Genomic DNA, 22,287 nt, shown 5'->3' on the forward strand with positions numbered 1-22,287 from the left:
GAGCAGGACAACTAGTTGCAACTCACAGTGGGAAGAGATCCCACCAAAGAAAATAGATTGTAGTTCTCAGACAGACAAGGAAGCAATGAGTCTTAGGGGATATTGTCTTGAAAAGGAGGATGAGAAACCCCCAAGAAGCATCGATGAATGTCTTCTGATCATGAGCTCTGAGGTAGGAAGTGGGATGATAAGATTTGATGTAATTTTACCCTTAAACAAAGGCAACATCAGTGAATTTTGTTTTTTCCTTCTTGTTCTTCATTGCTTTCTTTTCTTTTTCTCACAAACCTTAAATCACTCTGATTCACAGGCGGGCGTGAAGTCCCTAACAGATCAAGAGATTGTGCAAATGGTGGAGAAGAAGCACGTGCCCGGATACAAGTTGGAGACGGTGCTTGGCGACCCACTAAGGGCAGTGGCCATCCGCAGGAGTGTCATTGCGCCTCACACTGCATCCCAGAATGCCTTGGAGACTTTACCCTTTGATCACTACGACTATACAAAGGTGAAGGGAATGGTTGTGCCTTTTTATGTTGGTTCTGCTGGCATTTTGTAGTGATTTTGAGACTCACCTAAGTTTGTGTTATTTGCATTTATAAAAAAAAATAATTATATATTGTAGTATTTCCAGTGATGCACATAAACATGAGGGTGAAAGGATATGAGTTTTGAGGACATGCTGATTTAGGGGGGGGGAAAAAGGTATATATATTTCCATATATTTTTCTGAAGAAAGAATCATTTATATTCTTGTATTTTATGTAGGTAATGGGAGTGTGCTGTGAAAATGTCATAGGGTACGTGCCAGTACCTGTTGGTGTCGCAGGGCCACTATTAGTCAATGGGAAGAAATACATGATCCCCATGGCAACGACTGAAGGCTGCTTAGTAGCCTCGACAAACCGTGGATGTCGAGCACTTGTTGGTGGTGTTAAGAGTGAAGTGATCCGTGATGGCATGACCCGAGCTCCAAGTGTAAGGATGCCCACAGCTGCCCAGGCTACGTAAGTGCTTTCCTCAGATTTACAGATGTAACAATTATGTCAGTTTTCATTTTTATACTAAGGAAGTAATTTTACACATATAAAGGAGTTGAGTAAGGAATAATGGAAAAATCTGAAGTGGTAACAGTTATTTGTCTAGATATGAGTTTTACTATGGTAAAGGAAAGTCACAGATTTCATACACAAAGGAAGTAATTTTAACCTTAAAAAGGAAAGGAGACTGGAAAGCAGTTAATAGTTGGAAATGTTAGAGAATGTATGAAGCTAAATCAGAGTAAGGAAAACAAATAAGGATGTAGAAATCCATATGTTTATTTTTGTAGAAGATTGATTTTTAATGTAGCTGAAAAATAATTAGAAAAATTGATAGATAACTCGTTTCTTTAAACAGGCAAGTGTACAAGTGGATTCGGAAGAAGGAGAACTTTGCCATCATCAAAAAGGGATTCGATTCCACAAGCCGGTTTGCACGTCTTCAAGATTTGCATGTTGGTTTGGCAGGAAGGTTGCTCTACATGCGCTTTGTGGCCCAGACTGGTGATGCTATGGGGATGAACATGGTCTCAAAGGTGTGTGAGTGGAGTCCAAAGATGGAATGGTTTTACTGTAATAGGGAGCAGTTCCCCATTGTAAGAAAGTAAGAGGATGCATGTAGTAACTTCCATTTTATAATGAGCTTTGTATCATTCACAGAAGGAAAGGTTATGGTAATATATTTGTAACTCTTTAAGATGATATACATCATTCATGTCAAGTAACTGTTACTCTTCCATCTCAGGGTACAGAAGCAGGACTAAAAGCCTTGAAGATCCATTTTCCGGAGCTTGAAGTCTTGAGTGTCAGTGGCAACTATTGTGTGGACAAGAAACCATCTGCAATAAACTGGTATGCCTTGGACAGTCTTCAGAAGCTAGAATTAGATGTGAAAGCTCATAAAGTCACACGTGTGTGCATGGACATACACTTATGCAAATATCAACAATGCACCATTACACATGTATTAACAAAAGAAAAATGAAATCATGCCTACATATAAAAAATTCTTATTTCCACAGGATTGAGGGTCGTGGAAAGTCTGTAGTATGTGAAGCTGTTGTTCCTGGCAAAGTGGTAACATCTGTCTTGAAAACCACAGTCGCTGCTCTCGTGGAGGCTAATGTGACAAAGAACTTGATTGGGTCCTCTCTAGCTGGGTCCATTGGAGGCAACAATGCTCATGCTGCAAATATTGTGGCTGCTGTGTACATCGCTTGTGGACAGGTTGGTTTGCCTTCTTCTTCTCTCAATCTTCCTCCTTATCCTCCTCCTCCTCCTCTACCACTTCCTTTTCATCTTCCTCTTCCTACACCTTTTCCTCTACAACTTCTACTACCTTTTGCTTTTCCTCTTCCTCCTCCTCTACCTCTTCATCTTCCTCTACCTCTTCCGCTTCCTCTTTGTTCTGCTCCTCCTCTTTTTCCTCTACCTCTTTCTCTTCCTCTTCATTCTGCTCCTCCTCTTCTTCCTCTGCCTCTTCCTCCTCCTCCTCCTCCTCCTCCTCCTCCTCCTCCTCCTCCTCCTCCTCCTCCTCCTCCTCCTCCTCCTCCTCCTCCTCCCCCCCTCCTCCTTCTGTTCCTTCTCCTTCTCCTTCTTCTCCTTCTCCTCCTCCTTCTTCTCCACCTGCTCCTCCTCCTCCTCTATGTCTTCCTCTTGGTATTTTTTTTTTTTTTTTTTTTTTTTTTTTTTTTTTTTTTTTTTACATCATGAACTTAACCTTCAGGGTTTTGACACTGAGTGACATGGTATGAATTATGATTGTGAATAATGAACACAATTTATTTTTATTATGTAAACATTATTTTGTTTTGTTTGTGTTTTTAGTGCTTTTGAATATCAGTTGTCAACTTTTCCAAGGTTGCTCAATATGCTGCAAAGTCACAAATTTCTGTTTAAAAAGTTGTTAGCAAAACAGAGCTCTTCTACTTTCTCTTTTCTATAATAGAAATTGCAGTGGGAAAAATCATGGAATTTGATGGCGAGACATCAATTCCACAGCAAAGTTATTGTTGCTATATATCTCTCTGTAGTGCAGTAAATAATTACAAGTCTTTTAGCAAGACCACACCGCTCTGTATGACCATCCTCCCTATTTCACAGGACCCAGCCCAGGTCGTGGGTAGCAGCAATTGCATGACATTGATGGAGTCTTGGGGCGAGTACAATGAGGACCTCCACATTACGGTCACGATGCCCTCACTGGAGGTGGGAACAGTCGGAGGCGGAACGGGACTTCACCCACAGTCTGCCTGCCTGAACATGCTGGGGGTCAAAGGTCAGTCCATGGGTAAGGATCAGTTTTAGGATCAATTCATATTGCCTGCAAACTGATGTCCTTTCCTTTGGTTGGTTTATTTTTATTGTTTTATTATGATTTTAGTTTAGTTTTTTGTTTTTTCAAATGCTTGTGTTTATAATAGATGCTTGATGATTCATTTGTCTCAGATGTGCAGGAATCAACTTTGCAAAGATGTCATTTGTTGCTTGGGATAACATTAGAAAATTTAATAGTTATTTTACATGGCTGACAAAATGTAAGAGAGTCACTTAGTTGTGTAGACATAGATGAAAGTTTAGGATTTCTGTGAAATAGAGAAGAAAGGAAAATCACATATTGAAAAAAGTGGACAATGATGTTAATAGTGGTAGAGTATATATGAAATACAAGTTAAGGGATGTTTGTATATGAATTTATTTCATTCATATATAGGTGATGTGAATATTCTTATAATTTTGCGCACTGAAAATGAATGATTAGAATATAGTAAATTCTGTGATCAAAATAAGTAACGAATGATCTATAAAAGGCAGTTTACTCAGTTATGGTTTTCTTCATGCAATTATGTAGGATATTGTAGTTCCACTAAAAGTTTTGAACAAAAAATAGCCATTCTTCTTATTTATTTTGCCTAGTAAAAGGGGCATAGCTTCAAATCTACAAGGAAAATATGGAAATGCTATTTTGTAGCAGATAGAGTGATGAATAGTTTGAGTATGAGTAATTGGTTTGCATGTGTGCACAACATGGTGTTTTGTAGAAGCTTTTAGAGATATATACTATTTAGAGAGAGAAAGACAAACACTGAACCGTATTCAAGTTGACAAATGTAGAAAAGCTATGCATGATAATATCTTCACAGTACAAGGTGTGTAGTTGACCAGTTTCAGATATATCTTTGTCAGAAATGCATATGTATATGTATTTCTGATGAAGATATATTTGAGACTGGTTAAATACATCTCTTGTATTGTAAAGATATTCAGTCTCATTCTTACCTTTTCTACAAAAGACAAACAAGAATTCCCTAAGCACAAACAAACATAAATACATACAAACAAAAACTCAAATAGAAACACACAAACAAAAACACAAATAGAAACACTCAAACTAAAACACAAAAATCCATAAATAAACCACACACAAACTCAAGCACAAATTTCTCAAATACACACATAGACAGTAGCACACACACAGGCAATTGGACTCCTACAGATAAGCATGCACTCACATACAAGTATTATTACAAATAGATATACATTTGCATAGATGGAACAACATGCATATAGATAAGCTGTATCCTATATAGAATTTGATATACTTAGTATTAAGGAAGAATAAGATACTATCTATAAGTAGATTTGGAAACAAAATACACTTAACAGTAACTTTGAACCTTTTTTGATATTGGTGATTATGATTATATGAGAAGCTATTACTTGGAATATAAGTGTTTGTTTATGGAGGGGGGTTATATCTAAGTGTGAGAGTGTGGATAAAAATCATCAACTTTTATAATTTTTTTATGAAATATTTCTCTTTAGGTGCCCACAAAGACACTCCAGGAGAGAACTCCTGCCAGTTTGCCAAGATCTTAGGAGCAACAGTCCTGGCTGGGGAACTATCACTCATGTCAGCGTTGGCAGCAGGGCATCTGGTGAAGAGTCACCTGGCACATAACAGGGCCAAGGCGGAAGCCCCAACCGCCAGCACCTCTCCAGCTCCCACACCAGCCCCTGCCAGTGGCACAAAAGTAGTCGAGGAAACAAAAGCAGGGACTGAGGCAGCTCCTTCCGCTGAGAGTAGCCGCAGCCAAGATGGGGAAAAGGAGAATGGGATCACAGGCAGCTTTCAGGCTTGCAAAGATCCCGCTGACCTATCTGTTCCACACTCAAGGGAGAGGTAGAAGCAGAGGAGCTGTGTTATATATTTTTTCTACTTTATCATTTTGTAAATCCTACTTTTTCTTTCTTTCTTTTTACTCTTTTTTCCTCTTTCTTAAGTGTCATATTGTTTTCTCTTTCTGTCTTTCATTCATGGGTGCTGAAATATTTTTACAGACGCTGAATCCAGAAAATTTGGATTCATTTAAGGAAAATGGTAGTTATAGAGGAAAACCAGGAGGATTAGTAGGAAAAATACATACATTGATTATTATGTACCCTGCAATGTAAAAGGTAGATTAGGATCTAATAGCATCATCATTTATAGTTGTTTTGTTACCTCATTTGTTGCTATTTTCATGCATACATCATTATTAACATAATTGGGTAGCTTGTTTTTAATGGACTGCCTGCAAACCAAATTTGAGAGACATACCTATGATTGGTTTATAGTTTGTGTAGTTGTTTTTTTTTTTTTCTTTTCTTTTCTTTTCTTTTCTTTTTTCCTCTTCAAGCAGTATTTCTGTAGAACTCTCTCTTTCCCTTTTGTGCTCTCTTTTTTAATGTTTTTTTTGTTTTTGTGTTACCATCAATTTTCCTTCTTTCATATTGAGGTAATCAGTCGCTTTGCCTCCCAGGCTAAATACAAATTAATTTATTTAAGTGTTTGAGTATATGTATAAGTAGAAAGAAAAGAAATGATGATTTGTATGATATTTTCGTAAGAGATCAAATATTTTGTAAAAAGTTAATTTATCAGATCCCTTATTTATCTTTTGTAATTTATTAAACCATATGTAAATGTGTGAAAGAAAAGTACTATTTCCTATGTATATTATGTCAGAATCTTATAAGCTTCCATTCCTATTTTGTGCATGGTGTCCTTATTCAGGTAAATGGAGAAACAAGGAATGAATATACAGTTCAGAACCTCCTCTTTTTTTTTTTCTTTCTTTCTTTTTTTTTTTTTTCTTTTTGTTTTATAGAATGAAGTCTTTGAATTTTCCTTTGACCCAAATTGTAAAGGAGACATATCGTAACTGATCATAGAGGATTTGACTTCTCCCTTCTACTATTAGGGGGAAGCGCGAGATGACCATGACAATAATTTGGGAGCACTTCTGTTTTTAAGATTAAGGAAGGGTAGTGTACTAAGGGGTTGGGGAACGATTAACTTCTGCGCAGCCTATCGTTTGTAATGTATTGAAATTCCATTTGAAAAACAGTTTTTGATTGTCGGTCTCTTAAATTTAATACAGCTCTCTCAAGGAAATATTTACTTATGTCTCATAAGGCTTGATGCATGTGTTGAATTAGAAGGAAAGTGAGAAAAATTTTGAAGAATCTAAGTTCATGTTAAGAACGTACATACAGAATTAGTGGCTATTTTTAAGGTGCATTTTCATTGTGATTTTATAAACTGCCATCCGTAAATTTTGTCCTTTTTTTTTTTTTAAGAAAAGAAAAGAAAAGAAACATTAAATAAATCACAGTGGACACAGCATATATAAATGACCGAAAGGATTGTCTATTTAAGTGTGTGAAATATTATTGCAAATTACACTACACTAGAACGGAAAAGGTATTTTTTTTTTTTTTTTTTTAACAAGCATTCTAAACAAAGACACCTTGACATAAGTTGTATGATAGTGTATTATTTGCATTACTTGCTTTTGTGCGCCATTATTGAACGCAGCAGCCATGTCTTAAAGTGTTTTGCCTTGTAATACAAATCCTTGAGTTCTTGGTTGCAGTTTCAGCCAAGTGAAATGTTGTTAGTCTTCCATTAGAACTTCATTAAAGTAGCTCATGCATTGTAGATTTAGGAAATGAACCAACAAAGAGTCGGCAGTAGTCCCAGTGTGGTAATATGTGCATTTATTAACTAGAGCAGTCTATCAAAAAAATAATAAAACAGAAAGTAAGATTAGAGTATTATATGTTAATCATTAAGACCAAGAGACAATACGCAGTCACCCGACTATAAATATCGGACAATATTGTAGCAACTTACTGAAAGTAATAAGGATCATTTTTGAATGACCTTTCCTAGGCAGTGGGATATCCAATACTATGATTTACCATATGTCACACACCTGTACAGCTCTGCACAGTGCTGGGGAACTCCATCAATTTTCTGTTCTTTGTTTATACAAGTACACACATTATACTTTTGTCAGTTGTTCTTTACATCTCTCTTAAGCCCTTACAGTTTTCTATTGTAATTATAAGAGTATCATTTTTTTTTTTTTTTTTTTTTTTTTTCCACTTGGAATTATGACTCAGGTAACAAAGCAAACTTACCTGACTTCCTCTGCAGCAATATTTGTGCAATCATTTGAAGATTTATCAAATTAGTTTCATGTTAATATATGTCAGTTTCATTCTCAAGAATGTTATCTCTTGCCTCTAAGAGGTATATGGTGATATGGGTCCCTTCCTGCTCTGAAATAAAAAAGATCATCTTTAACCGATATTATTTTATTTCTTACCTGGTTTTGTAATGGTTCTGATAACTTCTTAGGAGGTAAACCCTGGAAGTCGAGGAAAGGGTGTTATTTTCAGAATCATTTAAAATACACATTTATCAAATTATTTGCTGAATGAACACTCTTTCACCCTTTTAGCACCTTAATCTCTCAAAGGTCTTCCTGATACCCCCTCTTTCTCAACTGCCCACCACCACCATTATGCATAAATTCACTGTTACAGCTAAGTGCATCAATACCCATTCCACAAATAACAACTCAAAATAGAATAAAGAAAAAAAAGAGTCATGCCCACAAGACAAGTATAAAACCTACCAGAAGCATGAGACTAGCATAACTGAAAACAGTGCCAACCTTAGTGCAAAAGCAGTCGAGAAAGCTGTGATTACTCAATTTCGGAAGGTAAATAAATGTATAGATATCATGCATCTGCAAGTTAATATTATTTTCTAAACTTCATTTTATTATAATAAATTAATCAGCTTTATTTTCATATATTTGTTAGATCCTTTATATGTAATTTTTTATTGCTTTTTCACACTAACTATATAAATGCTTAGCGTAGAAATTAAGTCTTTACTGAAGTCCTTATAGATGCTGTCAAAAAAGTGGAATAATTTTGTGACATCTTCTTTAATGTTAAACTTTTAACAGGGAATAAAAAGCAATCAAAACTTCATACCCAAGTGTGAAATGCAGCTGCCATCACTGAAGGTAATAAGCCGTGGCCTGAATACGTCAGATACAATATATTTGACAATTTGAGATTAACACCTACATGATTGCACAATATCATTAGAAATCAAATGCCTTACTTGAAATGAACCTCATAAGAAGTTTCAAATAGAATAAATCCATTTTTTTACATTTTTGTCACCTTCTCACAATTTGAATTACGTAAGCCTTCATTTACTTACAAAAAAAAATAATAATTTTACAATAACCAAGGACAATGTTCATCATGTTCATCTTTTCAAGAGTATATAAGATATCATTTTCATGGAATTTTATTTATATACCTCACAGTCATTAACTCAATGCCACCAGGGATGGAAGGTACAATATGTCTTGCTGACTGTGTCTCATTTATTAATTGGACTTATATATGGATGCCTCTACAAGTACTTAGTCATCCAGAAGTCAATCAATAATTCTACCTATATCACCTGTTCATTCTTTTTCATATTGCCATCATTATTGTTAACATTATAATAATTATAATGTCACTAATAACAATAATAACAGCATCAGTATGAATGGCATTAAAAAAAAAAAAATAATAATAATAAATAATAAAATAAAAAAGTGAAATCAAGTAAGGTCATGTAGACCTAATTAATTCCTTAGTGACTAAGCACCTCTGAAGTCACCAATACGTAAACACACAAAAAAAGAGTTAACATTATAAATTCAATTGGTTTCAAAACCTATCATGCAATATTACTATACACAGCTTATACCCTTCCTTATTGTTCCATTAATGAAGGCCTCTTCAAATTCTGTATAATGACTTTCTATTTCTACCTGTCCATACATCTAGCGATCTGCCTAGCTATCCGACTCTATATACATATTTATTTCTACCTTAAATGATCTACATTTCACTAACTGAGCTGTATGTTTATTTAGTCTAATCACTGGTCAGGAATCAAACAGGATTTGAAACACTCATACTCATTAATATAATATATTTACAAAATTATAAAGGTAAATGACATGATTAATAGGAGACTCATGCACATCCAATCCACGGATTCAGGCGGTTTTTCCTCATCACAAATTGGATCTTCCTGTTCATGTCTTCGTTGTATATCGCTTTTGCCTTCTCAAAGTTGATGCGACGACGAGTCTGTGGAAAAGAAATCCAAACTTTAATGCATTCGAAAGATTAGCAATATGTCTATATACAGGTATAATTTGTATTTAGATTTACATTCGTCTATCCTAAAGCCATACCTCCATATGCATATATAAAAAATAAATAAATAAACTGAGTAGATTATCTAATACATACCTGGAATGGTTTCTCATAATATCTGGTTAATCTGTACTGCTCAAATAGACCTTCTCGTCCCATTATCCTGTAGGAACATTGAGTTTTATTACTCTGGGAAAATGTGGAAGATAAAGAACACCAACATACACACAAATAAATAAAAAAAACAACGGTCTTTATCATTACCTCTAAATTCAGTAATTAATAACTGCAGGAAATTAAGCTAAAAACAAACACGAACACACAATCCTGCATGCCTACACACACACAAAAAAAAATAAAAAACACATAATAAGAAAAAAGTGGATGATATATAGCACTTTATGAATTATATAAGCATTCCCTGGCTTTGTTCCTGCCTCTTTGAAAGTTAGGTTTGGTTAAGTTAGGTTAGATTAGGTTATATGTTATGTTAGGTAAATGGTTAGAAGTTAAGGTAGGCTATAGGTTGAGTTTGGTTAGACTAGGCTATAGCTTAGGTTAATCTAGGTTAGCCTATAGGTTAAGCTAAAGGTTAAGTTAGGTTAGGTTAAACTAGGTTAGTTTAGGCTATAGGTTAGTTTAGGATAAGGGAGACTGTGTCTAAATATATGTTATCTGTAAGTCTTCTTATAAATTTTACAGTTATGTTACCTTATTTGAAAATTACCGCTTTATTAACCTAATGGTCAGGCTATAGGTTAGATTTGGTTAGGTTTGGTTAGGTGTTAGGTTAGGTGTTAGGTTGGGTTATAGGTTAGATTCTGGGTTAAGGATTGGGTTTGTACTTAATACCCGGCAATGACGTATATATACGCATAAGCATGCCTCCTAAACCCAAAAAATAAACAATACTGCATTACATAAAAGATATACAACTTAATCTGTCCAATTATTTCCTTGTACATTCTATCAAGCTTCTCACCGATTAACAACTCTCATTCCTTCCTCAATGTTATTATTGCGCACCAAGACCGTTTTTCCAACAAACTGGACATGCTTGTGTCCAATCCCCATCCTGAAACGTGAATGAGCGTGAATGAATGAAACTCGCAGCCGACGACACCGTGAACGGACTTGTTTGGTAAATACGAGGGATACAGTGTGTAAAGCAAATGGGAATCGCTCACTATTGTCTTTATTATTATTATTAGTGTTGATAATGTTGATGATGATGATAAGGAGAAGGGTATTAATAACAGTAATGATAATGGAAATAAAATATTGATAATGATAATAAAAAGGTAGTAATGATAATAGCAATAATGATAACAATCTGTATATACATACATACATACATACATACATACATATATATATATATATATATATATATATATATATATATATATATATATATATATATATATATATATATATAAGTGTTCTCACTTTACTTGGGAGACTTAAGGGAGACTGTATCTAAACAAATATCATCTGCAAGTCTTCATATAAATTTCGCAGTCATGTTTCTTTATTAAAAATCATACCATAATAATATAAAAACTAGGAGAAATATCCACCAGCTAAGAAATCCCTCATGTAGACAAAAATACTCCGATGGAGTTAGCTAAAGACTCATTTCATATCAATAAAATTCAGTTTCTCAACATATTTCTTTCTCGAAATATCGTCAGAAGTGATTGGTCTTCACATCAGATAATAAATCCATTTATCTGACAAATATTCGGTCAAAAATGATAATCTTGACAGTCAGAAATACAGTAGTAAAAACTATAACTAGCCCATGAGCCTCTCGAAGTAGTAGCGTCTGTAAACAATAAACAATAACACGCTTGGATATCATGCGAGAGTAAGCTTGTGGAAAATCTCCCTTTTCTTCTATTAACAGACAATGATGAGTAGTGGTCCTTGTTATTGTGGTCACAAATGTAAATTTGCATGACTTCCATTATTTGTTTTGCCTGAAATACATGTATTATTTCGCTTTTTAGATGCAGGAAACTTTCTTCGGAACTTGGTAACGTTGACAGTTGCGCAAGAGTATAAGGGAAAGTTATATATTTAATTTCCATGGATTGTAGTGCAAGTGATATCAAGTATAGTTATGGTAACTGTTGTGACATACACATTCTAGATTAGATGAAGGAGTGTGAGGTATTAATACTCAATAATGGTTATAATTGTATGTTGCCATGTCTACCCTGAGTCCAAAAGTAAAATTTCAAGGTGCTGTCACACTGGCACTGTTCCTCACAAAACAATTTCTGCCTTGTTTTCCATCTGCACAGTTTTTTCTGTGGCTTATTTCCATGCAGATTATGCTAGTAGTGCACTGGGTTACCAGCACATTTTTTATGGAGACTCATGCTTTTCGCCAAGTTCTATGTGCCCGTTCTGTTCTATTTTGCCAAGATCTATATGCCCGTTTGGTTCCCAGACCTCTTTCTCACTTCATGGTGATGCATTCCCAATTACTCGTTATTATGGGGTGACAATAATTCTACCAATTATGGAATTGTGTGGTAAGTCTATGCATTCTGAGCTCAAAATTGCCTTGATATTGTTCACAGGGCCGTCTGTGAAAAATAATTTTTCCACGCAATTTTTTAAAGATGGAAGATGGAATCGAGGACGATTCCGAAACTGTTGTCTCACTTTCCTCAATAAATCTAGTTTGTGCATTGTGGTTTCTACCAGGAGTCTTCATGCAATTGAAAAACTTTACAGTCTGGGCATAGTCAAATCAAGAGCTGCATTTGAGAATGTTTGGAGCTATGTTCAATAAAATTAATTGTAACCTTAAGAATATGAGAGTAGATTTAGTTTTATACTATGCAATTCATTATTCATTGAAATCATTAAAAAAAAATTAAGTGTTCGCAAGATTGTTTACATCCATGAGAGCAGCGTTTGCTATTCCCCTTCAGTTTCAATATCATCATGGATCGTGCTAATTCTCTTGTCTGGAAATGCCATTTTGAGGAATTTCTTATCGATTGTATTCATCAGTTGTTTATTGTGCTGAGTTAGCCCGACAAAATGGTGCGAGAAATGAGAAAAGATATGAATTCACTTTTTATTTAATTTCCTCATTTCCTATTGAGCCCAAACTCAAGATGTAGTATGATATGAATCAGAAAATAAACAGGAAAAAATCTAGGGCCCATGTGAAGGGTACTTCATATTATATAGTGACTGTCCCTTTAACAATGTAGAATTAACAGTTCCTATATATTACACGTTATATATGACACAAGCCTTGTATATCCTTATCCCCCGGAAGATTGGCATGCATGATGCTAATTTCTAATAATCTAGCAAAAAAAAATCCTTTGCACATAGGCTACAAATGATATTCTTAGCAGATCTAAAAGCATAAAGTAATATGTTTCAGTGTCTGATTTATGCAATTAACCCATTCGTCCCGGGTGTCACATATATGAGACACAAGGAAAAAATAAACAGTTTCGGGTTGCCCGCCAGTGCGATGCTGTCTCGGAGCCGTGCTCCGCGGCAAAAGCGGCGGGCGGCCGGGCGGGCGGACAGACTCCGGGGAAGCTCCGCCCGCCGATTTTGTATCTTCCCGGATTTTTTAAATTTTGGCTACAAAATGTACCCCGGCGCGGGTGGGTTAACTTTGTTTGTAGATAATTTGACAATATAATAAACAACTATATATACTTTTTTTTCAAAATACGTTATATAGAGAGAAAAAAATAGTACAGGTGCAGTTTAGTATGGATTAGTGTTAAGGTATAGTAGTAATTTTGGTTTAGTATAGGAGCAGTGTAGTAACTAGAAGTACCATCATTAAAGTCATATTTTATTTTTATTGTTATTATTATTTACTTCAGATTACATAAACATTGTGATATTAGTAGACTCAGGAATATTTCTGTTTTGTACATATTTTATAACTTGTCCCTGATTGCCACATTTTCTTTCCAGTGGATGCAGCAGCACCTGTGAACATGGATGAAACTCCAGAACCTCCCACAAAGAACAAAATACAAACCTTTGTGTTTCTGGACACAGAGGCGACAGGTCTGGTTGGAGATGATACAAGAATTCTGGAATTGTCTTTGATAGCTGTGTCAAGGGAGGATTTACTGAGTATGAAAGACAGCCAAAAAGTAGACAGCCCAGAAGATGAAGTTAGTAAAACCAATGGCACAAAAACTTACTCAGCGGTACCAAAGCTACCCCGTGTGTTACAGAAATATACCAGACTATATTATCCTCGAAAGCTGATCACACCAAAGCTCGAAGAGATCACAGGGCTTAATAATGACATGCTCCATCACTTGCCAGGCTTCAGTGATGCTAGTGCTGAGGCCATAAACCTCTTCCTAGATCTTCCACAACCAGTGTCACTTGTCGCCCACAATGGCTCCAGGTATGACTTCCCATTGCTGAAGGCAGAACTGTATAATGTCTCTGCATTGGAAAAGTTTTGCGATCTGCAATGTGTGGATACACTGACAGCCATCAAGGACATAGACATAACCCAGCAAAGGGAGAGTGAACGACGGGATATTTTAGAGATAACAGAGCTTGCAGAGTCGTTTGGGCTTGAGGAAATGCACGATGAGCAAATGGAGGTGGGGCCGAGCAGCAAGAGGTCTCGATATGAAATTGAAGAGGAAGAGAAGTCCCAAGCAGTCAATGGAACCCTCGAGTCAGCACCCAATCAGGAAGCTAATCATCCCTTACTAGAAGTGTCGCCTGAAGTGCCCATCACCCCAGTAAAGGATCACATTCCAGGAAGAGGAAGCAAAACACCAGCGACGCCAGTGAAGCCTAAGGAGCCAATGGAGTTACCCATCACACCGGAACAGCAGTCCAGAGTGTACCTCCCAGGAACACCTGGATTCAGTCCTCAGGCCATGAGCAGCACAAAGAAAGTCCGTCGCAGTCTGAATTATGGTGAGAATGGCAAGAGAAAATGGGATGGGACGAAGCCTTATACTCAGAGTAATATTTACAAGAGATTGTTTGGCTGTACTTTCGAAGCTCACCGAGCTGAGAACGATTGCCAGGCATTATTGGAAATTTGTGGTCACTATGGGGAAAAGTTTGTTGAATGGGCTGACACTTTTTACGAGAGGTTTGTTGAAGTTAAACCCATGTGGGTCAAAAGAAGAACATTTCAGATCAAATAAGATACCAATGCCAGTTCAAATCTTCGATAATTTGATGAAACTGAATTTTTTTTTGTGTATTCAGTTTTATCTTATTTAATATGTTTTCTTATGCTATTTAGTCAGTTGCACATTTTTATGTATTTTTATTAGGTTAAGGAATTTCAGTTATATATAATTGTAGATATACATGCAGACATACATCATGACATATACACGTATATATATTTTAAAGCTTGAATACAACAAAATTTTTATTAAAGTTTATAGTATTTTGGCAAACATTTAAGTTTATATGATTTAATGTTATAAATTATTTGGCACATTTTAATTTTTAAAAATGCAGTGAGTGCATATTAAGTGTACATGTATATCTTTCTTGCCAGGGAATATAAATTCTGTATTTTACAATATCTAAAATTTCATTAGAGTTCAAGGATATTGGCAAGTAATAAACTTATTGATATGCATTTATTTTTTATGTAGCTAAACAGTATTGTTAATTGTTGGAGAAATTTTAACATTAAGAAATATATTTAATTGTATGTTTTAAATTGGTAATCTTTAGTGTATATATTCATGGATTATGAATTCAAAATCAATATATATGGTAGGATTTTATTCAGATATTTGGGTTTTAATGTCATGAATACTTTAGTTAATTTGTTAAAAGCAAATTTGGTGCAGATCACTTTATTTTAAAACTTTCAAGAGATTCATGTAAGTTTTAATGTTATGATAATAATAGCAGTAATAATAATTGTTATTGTTATTATTCTTATTTAGTAGTAAGTATGAGAATCACTCCTTGAATGTCATTATGCTAGGAAAGATTGATCATACTCGCAAACACTTACATCTACCCCCCCCCCCCACACACACACACAACACAAAATCATACATAAACTATATTACTGCTCAGTATTTGATTTGTGCTTTATGTTTATATGAGATGACCCATATAGCTTGATATATATATATATATATATATATATATATATATATATATATATATATATATATATATATATATATAAGAAATTAAAGAAACTTGTTATAATACATTTTTTAGGCAAGATGTTTATCATTGTAATATCCTGTTTCACCCTTTTTTACAAGTACATAACAAGTCTGTAAGAATTGTATTCACATTGACAAATGTAGTATAAAAAGTATGAATGAGAATTAATATTTTCAGACTACAAGAGATGTATTTACATCTCTTGTATTTAGATATTAATTCTTATACCTTCTTTTTATACAAAAGTCAGTAATACAGAGAAAATGAGTTCATCATCTCTAGCTAATTCTACACATTTTATCATTGGTAATCATTGTGCCTTTTATAAGAAAAGTTGTTGGGATAAATTAAAGCGAAGGTGCATGAAAATTTTTATTTGTAATGCAGTGAAAGTGAAGTATATTGTTAAATGTACAGTTAGTGTATTTTATTAATATGAACAGTGTATATATATAATCTGTAATAGCATTTTATAAGAAAATTATGTATTTTACTGTGAACATTTTTAATACATTTTGAAAAAAGTATTTTAATCTATCCTCCTTTTAAGGATATATATATTTTAAAATATCAATAATCTGTTAGGAAAAGATTGTAGATGTATTAAGATAATAAAAAAGAAATGGCATAATAATTTCCATCTTTTAAAACTCTTCATAACTAAGCACTTTTATAACATAACCTATTTTGTATTTTGATTGGAATCGACAGTGGTGTAAAAGCAAGGTATAAACAAGAAACATATATTGGTTTCAATTGCACTTCAATTTGTGAAGTGACTCTGAACTTACTGAGTTTACTTCAATATGTTATCTATCTGGAAATGGCCAAGTTGTAACATAAGTCAGCTGGGCATTATTGGAAGGATTTGTCTGAAGAGGTGGTAACTGCAGTATCTGAGTTGTTAGTTGTGTACATGTGACTGGAGTTTCATCCTGGAACTGCACTATTCTCTCGTCTTTTATGGAATCTGTGGAACCGTTCTCTTCTTGGAAAGGGATTGTATTAGCCTGGAGACTGCTAGGAACGGAGGTCATCTCTGTGGCAAATGTTTGAGGTAAGTTCTCCTGCAGAGCCTCTTGCCCGTGGGTTCCGCTGGGTGGGTTTGCATTGAGTGTTGTGAAGAGAACAGGTGTTGTAATGCCAATTCTGCCTGTTCCAATGCTACCCAACTGGTGGTGTAGCACTGGTATGGTATCTATGGTCTGTGTATGCGGGAGTGTTCCAGAGATGAAAGTGTTCTCTGGTGACTGTAGTGAGCTCTCATTCGTCACCATGATCTCCTCTAAGTTTGAGGATGCACTGCGCACAGTATAAACAGCAGGAGGGTTACATTCCTTAAGGGTGATGACTACCATACGTTCCTCCCCTTCAATGTCCTCGTCTCCAATGTGAACACTGTCCAATTCTTCCTGTATATTTTCATGGGCGGAAACATGTGGTGGCCTCTGCGCCAGATGCACTGACCTCTGATGACGGCGGAGGACACTGCTCTTATGAAATGATTTGCCACATTCACACTTGTATGGTTTCTCATCATCGTGGGTTCGCAGGTGACTTTTCAGGCTCTCCTTTGAGGTATAAGTTCGAGAACACTGTTGGCAGGAAAAGGGTTTTTCCTTAGAGTGCTGGGCTATTTGGTGTCTCCGCAAGTCCTGTTGTGTTGCCTTGGATTTGCCACACACTTCACAAACCAATCTGACATCATCAGAGCTATGGAAACGCTTTTTATGAGCAATAAGATTACAATGTCGTAAAAATGTTATATCACAGTCATTACAATTATACTTTTTCTCTTGAGTATGTGTATTAAGATGAACTTTCAAAATGTATGGATTGTGGAACAAAGAGCCACAATATTCGCAAGTAAAATTTTTTGTATCTGAATGTGTGAGCTTGTGGTTTCTAAATGATGACTTATCTACAAATCCTTTGTTACATTTATCACAAGTATATTTAATTGGAAGGCCAAAGTGACATCTTTTCATGTGAGCGAAGTTGAGGTAGCGGTAAGTCCTGAAAGCCTTGTGGCAAATTCCACACTCAAAGTAACGGGATTCTGGATGTTCATTAATGATGTGTTTGTCCAGGGCATTCTGGCTTGGAGCCTGTGAAGGAAAAATAAGGATAAATAAGTTGTGGTTCACTAAAACTCATTATGTAAGTATCATGATATGTACTACACGCTTACATAAATAAGTTATGGTTCACAAAAACTCACTATGCATCATATGTACTACACGCTTACACATTATATGAGGATGCAAAACAAATGTTACAAAAAAAAAAAAAAGAAAAAAAAAAAAACAAAAAAAAAAAAAAAAAAAAAAAAAGGCTCTTTTGAGTGAAGACTTTAACATCTGACAAAAGTGGAAGTGGGTCTCTGATCAAACCTGAATGAAAAGACAAATTACAAATACTTGGTAAATGTACCTGAACTTAGCATTTCTACGAAGCCTACCATGTTTTCAGCACAGTAGCTGGGAGGGGGGGGGGGGGGAGAGAGAGAGAGAGAGAGAGAGAGGGAGAGAGAGCGAGAGAGAGCGAGAGAGAGCGAGAGAGAGAGAGAGAGAGAGAGAGAGAGAGAGAGAGAGAGAGAGAGAGAGAGAGAGAGAGAGAGAGAGAGAGAGAGAGAGAGAGAGAGAGGGAGAGAGGGAGAGAGAGAGGGAGAGGGAGAGGGAGAGGGAGAGGGAGAGGGAGAGGGAGAGGGGGACGGAGGGAGAGGGAGAATGTTCAAAATCAATGGAGAGGTACTGAGGCAATGCTTCCCAACCTTTTTTACGCACCCCCTTAAAATTCATAGCTTATCTAAGAATAAAGGAGGTGAATTTATACTAAATTTGATCAAAAGGAAATATTCGTTTTCATCTTCTAATAATATGCTAACAAAAAACAAATATATGGACAAGCAAACATGTCCCAGATTATTTGAATAAACCCTAAAAAAAAAATAATCACTTGCTTGAAATATTTACTAGTAAAAATCGAAGACCTAACTTTAAAACATTTATATGAATGAATTTTCAATTCAATGGCTCTTTTCTTCCTGTTCCTTGATCATGAGTAATAAATAGACTTATTGCTTGTCTTCCAGATTGACACTTCTCTCACCCCTAGGAATGCTATCTCGCACACCTGGTTGGGAAACCCTGTGCTAAGGAAAGGGGGTTACAAGAGATATAGTAATGATTTTATTAGTGGTGGTGGTAGGGAGGGGCTTAACATTATCAGAATTCTTATTTCAAACTTCTAGTCTTCTTTCACCTGCATGATTGGCTAAGAAAAAAAAAGGAAATGGGATAATGGGGGTAGGATTAGGGGGCTGTAGCTAGAAGAAACTTGCCAAGAAGTACCTGAATTACTCCACTCGCATTTCTAACCTCCTACTGATAGTCAACAAAACATGAAAACAGTCTGCCAGTTTTTGCAAAACTACACTTAGCTAAGCCAGCTCAGACTGTACATCAAAACTGTAAATACACTTTAAAGAATGTCCTCAGACTTTTAGGGTTATGCACATGCTGTTGATACAATCGTCCATCTCAAAGACCTGTCATGTAATGGCATAGGTTCCCATGCTATCAACACCTTGAAATCAATACTCATATTTCTCTTATAAATCATCACTAGAAGAGAGAAAGTCCAAGCAAAACCCACCTCATGATTACAACCAGGGCACTTATGGACGGGAACTTTGTGAATGAGCCGGACATGTTGCGTTAGCTTGGCTTTCTCTCTGTATCTAACGTCATCACATTGCTGGCACACATAGCAGTAGATGGAGGGGTGAACATCGCCACGGTGTTTTAGCAACTGCTTTGCATCATCAAAGACCTCCTTGCAGATTTCACACGAGGAAATATTTCCCTGAAAATAAATGAGACTTTACTACTTTGTTTTTACAAAAATAATTATATAGAAATCTGTGTACATATGAGTTTATCATAACGAACCTTACTAAAAATACATAAACACATACACACACTACATGATTCAATGATTCAAGTGTATAGGCCCAATTCATTCAGCAATAATCATCTTACCAATTTTGGCTTGCTTTCCTCAGTCCATTCTTCATCTTTGTCGGCTTGTTTAAGGATTTTGTCTTTTTTAACATCTTTTTCACCTTTCAACTTTTTCTTGGGATTTCTCTGTGCTTGCAAACAAGCTGTGAGAAGATACAAGATACATATTAATGAACAAAATTTACAAGTAAACTTATATTATTAGATCTCTTATTAACACATTCCTCAAGAGAATACATTGTAATAACTATCCAAAACTACTGAGGACATCATAAAGAGTAAGAGGTATTCACCATCCAAATTTCTTTTGTTTCTGACACTTCTACGAACTCTTACTGAAGTCTTCTTATCTTCACTGTCAATTGCTTGAAAAACTTCTGAACTGGCAAGTGAATCATTTTCATCAAAGTTGTTCTCTATCTTGATAGGATCCTCCACATCCATTAACCTACTTGCGTCATCTTCAGGCGATGCAGGGCTTTCTATCTGACCATTGACCAGGTCATCTGTGGACTCTGGCAAATGATGGTCACCTTCAGAGTCACCTTCTCCTTGAGGAGCTTTGATGTCTATGATATTCTGACCTCCAAGAAATTGAATTTGTATTGTATTCCTTCTGGTCTTATTTTCACTTGACAGTTTGTTTATTAGGTCTTCTTCAAAAGGCTTACTTTCCTTATCATCTACATGTGTTTCTTGTACTTTTTCACATACCTTTTCATCACAGATAGTGTCTTGGTTTAAAAATAATTCTTTTTTATCGCGGACTGTCAACAATTCATTCTTCTCTGACCTACTATTTCCACCACTGCAAAAACTATCTCCCAATGGTAAAACAGTCGAGAATTCACTCCTAGTGGAAGGACTCTTTTGCAATCCCTCGCCACCACACCAGACCCCCGTTCTCTGCCTCCGCATTTCAACCCCATTTCGGAAACATTTGTGAAATTCATTTTTCAGCGTCCTGAGTTCGAACTGGAGACTGTCAATCCCTAGGAGGATCTTCAAGCATGCTGAGCAGAGAACTTCAGACACCTTACATGCTTCCTGGAATTCTTGCTGATCAACCACTTGTGATATGTGATCATGAATGTATATTCTGCCACTCTTTGATGGCAGTTCGGTATGAATATTTATCAAGGATTCGCTTGTGTTTTTATTACATACTAAACACAGATCCTCCATGACTTGCTCATATGGAATAGCACTTCACATACAATCCTGTCAAAAAATGATAAAAATATGTTAGTCGGACCATTGGCATGTTACAGTAAATATAAATGATACCATTATAATTACATTTATCTCACTAGATAGAAATAAGATAGTCCTAGAAAGGCTAGCTACTAAAAAATGGTGATCTTTAGTAAAAAATTTGGTATCAATAGATCACATTTGATGTACTGTCCAGATATACTAATCTTGATCGAAAGAAACCACGTACAGTAATATCTTTGGTGGCAATACACAAAAGTAAATTATGGCAAGATTTACGGTCAATTAAGAAACCAGTCTCATTTCCAAATTTACATGGTGGAGTGTCATAGGGTCAGTGGCATTTGTTAGACAACATAATACTGGCACTGGCACTGACCCTCTCAAGAACTTCAATACAAAACTTTACAGAGTACAACAGTAAATGGACCCCCCTAAAAATAGCATGAGTGTTTCTTTGCATAATTTATCCTATTTCACCACCATTATTACATTTCTTGTTGGTCTGCGTGGTTTTCCTGGTACATATCACAGCCCCCTGCTTATCGGGGTCGAATTGTTCTTAGACTTGGTTTCCACGGTCTTATTATATTAAAACTGGATCGTAGACACCGAATACAATATGTTCATACTAGTTCATCTTTCATTAGTGACGTCTACCTTTACCATTCAATTACTCAAAAATGACGATTTCTGTAAACACTTCTTTCCGGACAGTCAACACATCTACGTAAAACACCACTATTTCATCACATTCACCTTAATATCTCTTCTAACATACCCTATAATCATTCCTCGATCTCGTCCCTGGCACTGACTTTAAATAAACCTTTCACGTGCGAAAAGAAACATAAAATAATCGGCCGTTTCCTCATCCACGTTCCCTTTCCCTTCGGTCTCGACTTCGTACCTGAAAGTGTAAACAAAGAGTGACGTCCTAAAAAGCGCTAGATTCGATGCGGAAACGAGCAAGAAAGTGCTACAAGATTTTTTTTTTTTTTTTTTTTGCGCTTGCTTTGATAGAGGGATATGTTATTGTCTTCATTTATCTATATGGTTTATAGATTAGAGAAAACTGCATGTGTAAACAAAGAGGGACTTCCTGAAAAGTGCTACGCGCTACACGGAAGCAAGCATAAAAAAGTGCCACTGAACAATACCTATTTCTATTCTTTTCCTAATTTACGGTCGAATTTTTTTTCATTCTTATTTTTATACATAATATTCCGATGTGGCGAGAACTTGAATTGATGAAG

At 35.7% G+C, this 22,287-nt stretch overlaps 4 protein-coding genes across 4 annotated transcripts in view; 2 read left to right on the top strand and 2 right to left on the bottom strand.

Moving 5' to 3' along the window:
- The window catches only part of Hmgcr (HMG coenzyme A reductase), a gene marked incomplete in the record, with an annotated part of 30,883 nt that extends 23,212 nt beyond the window's left edge, over window positions 1–7,671 (top strand). Inside the window, 8 exon segments of the mRNA XM_070141996.1 lie at window positions 1–172; window positions 311–505; window positions 766–1,004; window positions 1,396–1,573; window positions 1,783–1,889; window positions 2,060–2,264; window positions 3,141–3,315; window positions 4,863–7,671. Of these exon segments, the coding sequence (XP_069998097.1) occupies window positions 1–172; window positions 311–505; window positions 766–1,004; window positions 1,396–1,573; window positions 1,783–1,889; window positions 2,060–2,264; window positions 3,141–3,315; window positions 4,863–5,224 (1,633 nt within the window).
- Window positions 7,672–9,363: 1,692 nt separating this feature from the next.
- Window positions 9,364–10,762, bottom strand: mRpS21 (mitochondrial ribosomal protein S21). Its single transcript, XM_027354587.2, has 3 exons — window positions 10,591–10,762; window positions 9,705–9,771; window positions 9,364–9,539 (listed from the first exon to the last, which is right to left on the bottom strand). Exons 1-3 carry the CDS (start codon window positions 10,680–10,682, stop codon window positions 9,423–9,425), a joined length of 276 nt encoding a protein of 91 aa, XP_027210388.1. The 5' UTR covers window positions 10,683–10,762; the 3' UTR covers window positions 9,364–9,422.
- A 647-nt stretch (window positions 10,763–11,409) lies between these two features.
- Window positions 11,410–14,942, top strand: LOC113803765 (uncharacterized). Its single transcript, XM_027354589.2, has 2 exons — window positions 11,410–11,478; window positions 13,578–14,942. Coding segments are annotated over exons 1-2 (1,215 nt in total). The 5' UTR covers window positions 11,410–11,477; the 3' UTR covers window positions 14,792–14,942.
- Window positions 14,943–16,150: 1,208 nt separating this feature from the next.
- On the bottom strand, window positions 16,151–21,962 carry LOC113803766 (uncharacterized). Its single transcript, XM_027354590.2, has 5 exons — window positions 21,813–21,962; window positions 20,110–21,037; window positions 19,835–19,959; window positions 19,449–19,658; window positions 16,151–17,899 (listed from the first exon to the last, which is right to left on the bottom strand). The coding sequence occupies exons 2-5, from the start codon at window positions 20,999–21,001 to the stop codon at window positions 16,601–16,603; spliced, it is 2,526 nt and encodes an 841-aa protein (XP_027210391.2). The 5' UTR covers window positions 21,002–21,037; window positions 21,813–21,962; the 3' UTR covers window positions 16,151–16,600.
- Window positions 21,963–22,287: the final 325 nt, after the last annotated feature.

The sequence above is a fragment of the Penaeus vannamei genome, chromosome 28 (assembly GCF_042767895.1).
Source record: "Penaeus vannamei isolate JL-2024 chromosome 28, ASM4276789v1, whole genome shotgun sequence".
NCBI classification, from domain to species: domain Eukaryota; kingdom Metazoa; phylum Arthropoda; class Malacostraca; order Decapoda; family Penaeidae; genus Penaeus; species Penaeus vannamei.

What these genes read in the sequence shown, in the direction of transcription:
- mRpS21 (XM_027354587.2), bottom strand. Translation starts at nt 10,682, where the DNA reads ATGGGGATTGGACACAAGCATGTCCAGTTTGTTGGAAAAACGGTCTTG. An exon ending in GGAATGAGAGTTGTTAATCG is followed by an intron (nt 9,772 to 10,590) that starts GTGAGAAGCTTG and finishes ATGTTCCTACAG; the next exon opens with GATAATGGGACGAGAAGGTC. An exon ending in ATTATGAGAAACCATTCCAG is followed by an intron (nt 9,540 to 9,704) that starts GTATGTATTAGA and finishes TCTTTTCCACAG; the next exon opens with ACTCGTCGTCGCATCAACTT.
- LOC113803766 (XM_027354590.2), bottom strand. Translation starts at nt 21,001, where the DNA reads ATGGAGGATCTGTGTTTAGTATGTAATAAAAACACAAGCGAATCCTTG. An exon ending in AAACAAAAGAAATTTGGATG is followed by an intron (nt 19,960 to 20,109) that starts GTGAATACCTCT and finishes ATCTTCTCACAG; the next exon opens with CTTGTTTGCAAGCACAGAGA. An exon ending in GCCCTGGTTGTAATCATGAG is followed by an intron (nt 17,900 to 19,448) that starts GTGGGTTTTGCT and finishes TTTCCTTCACAG; the next exon opens with GCTCCAAGCCAGAATGCCCT.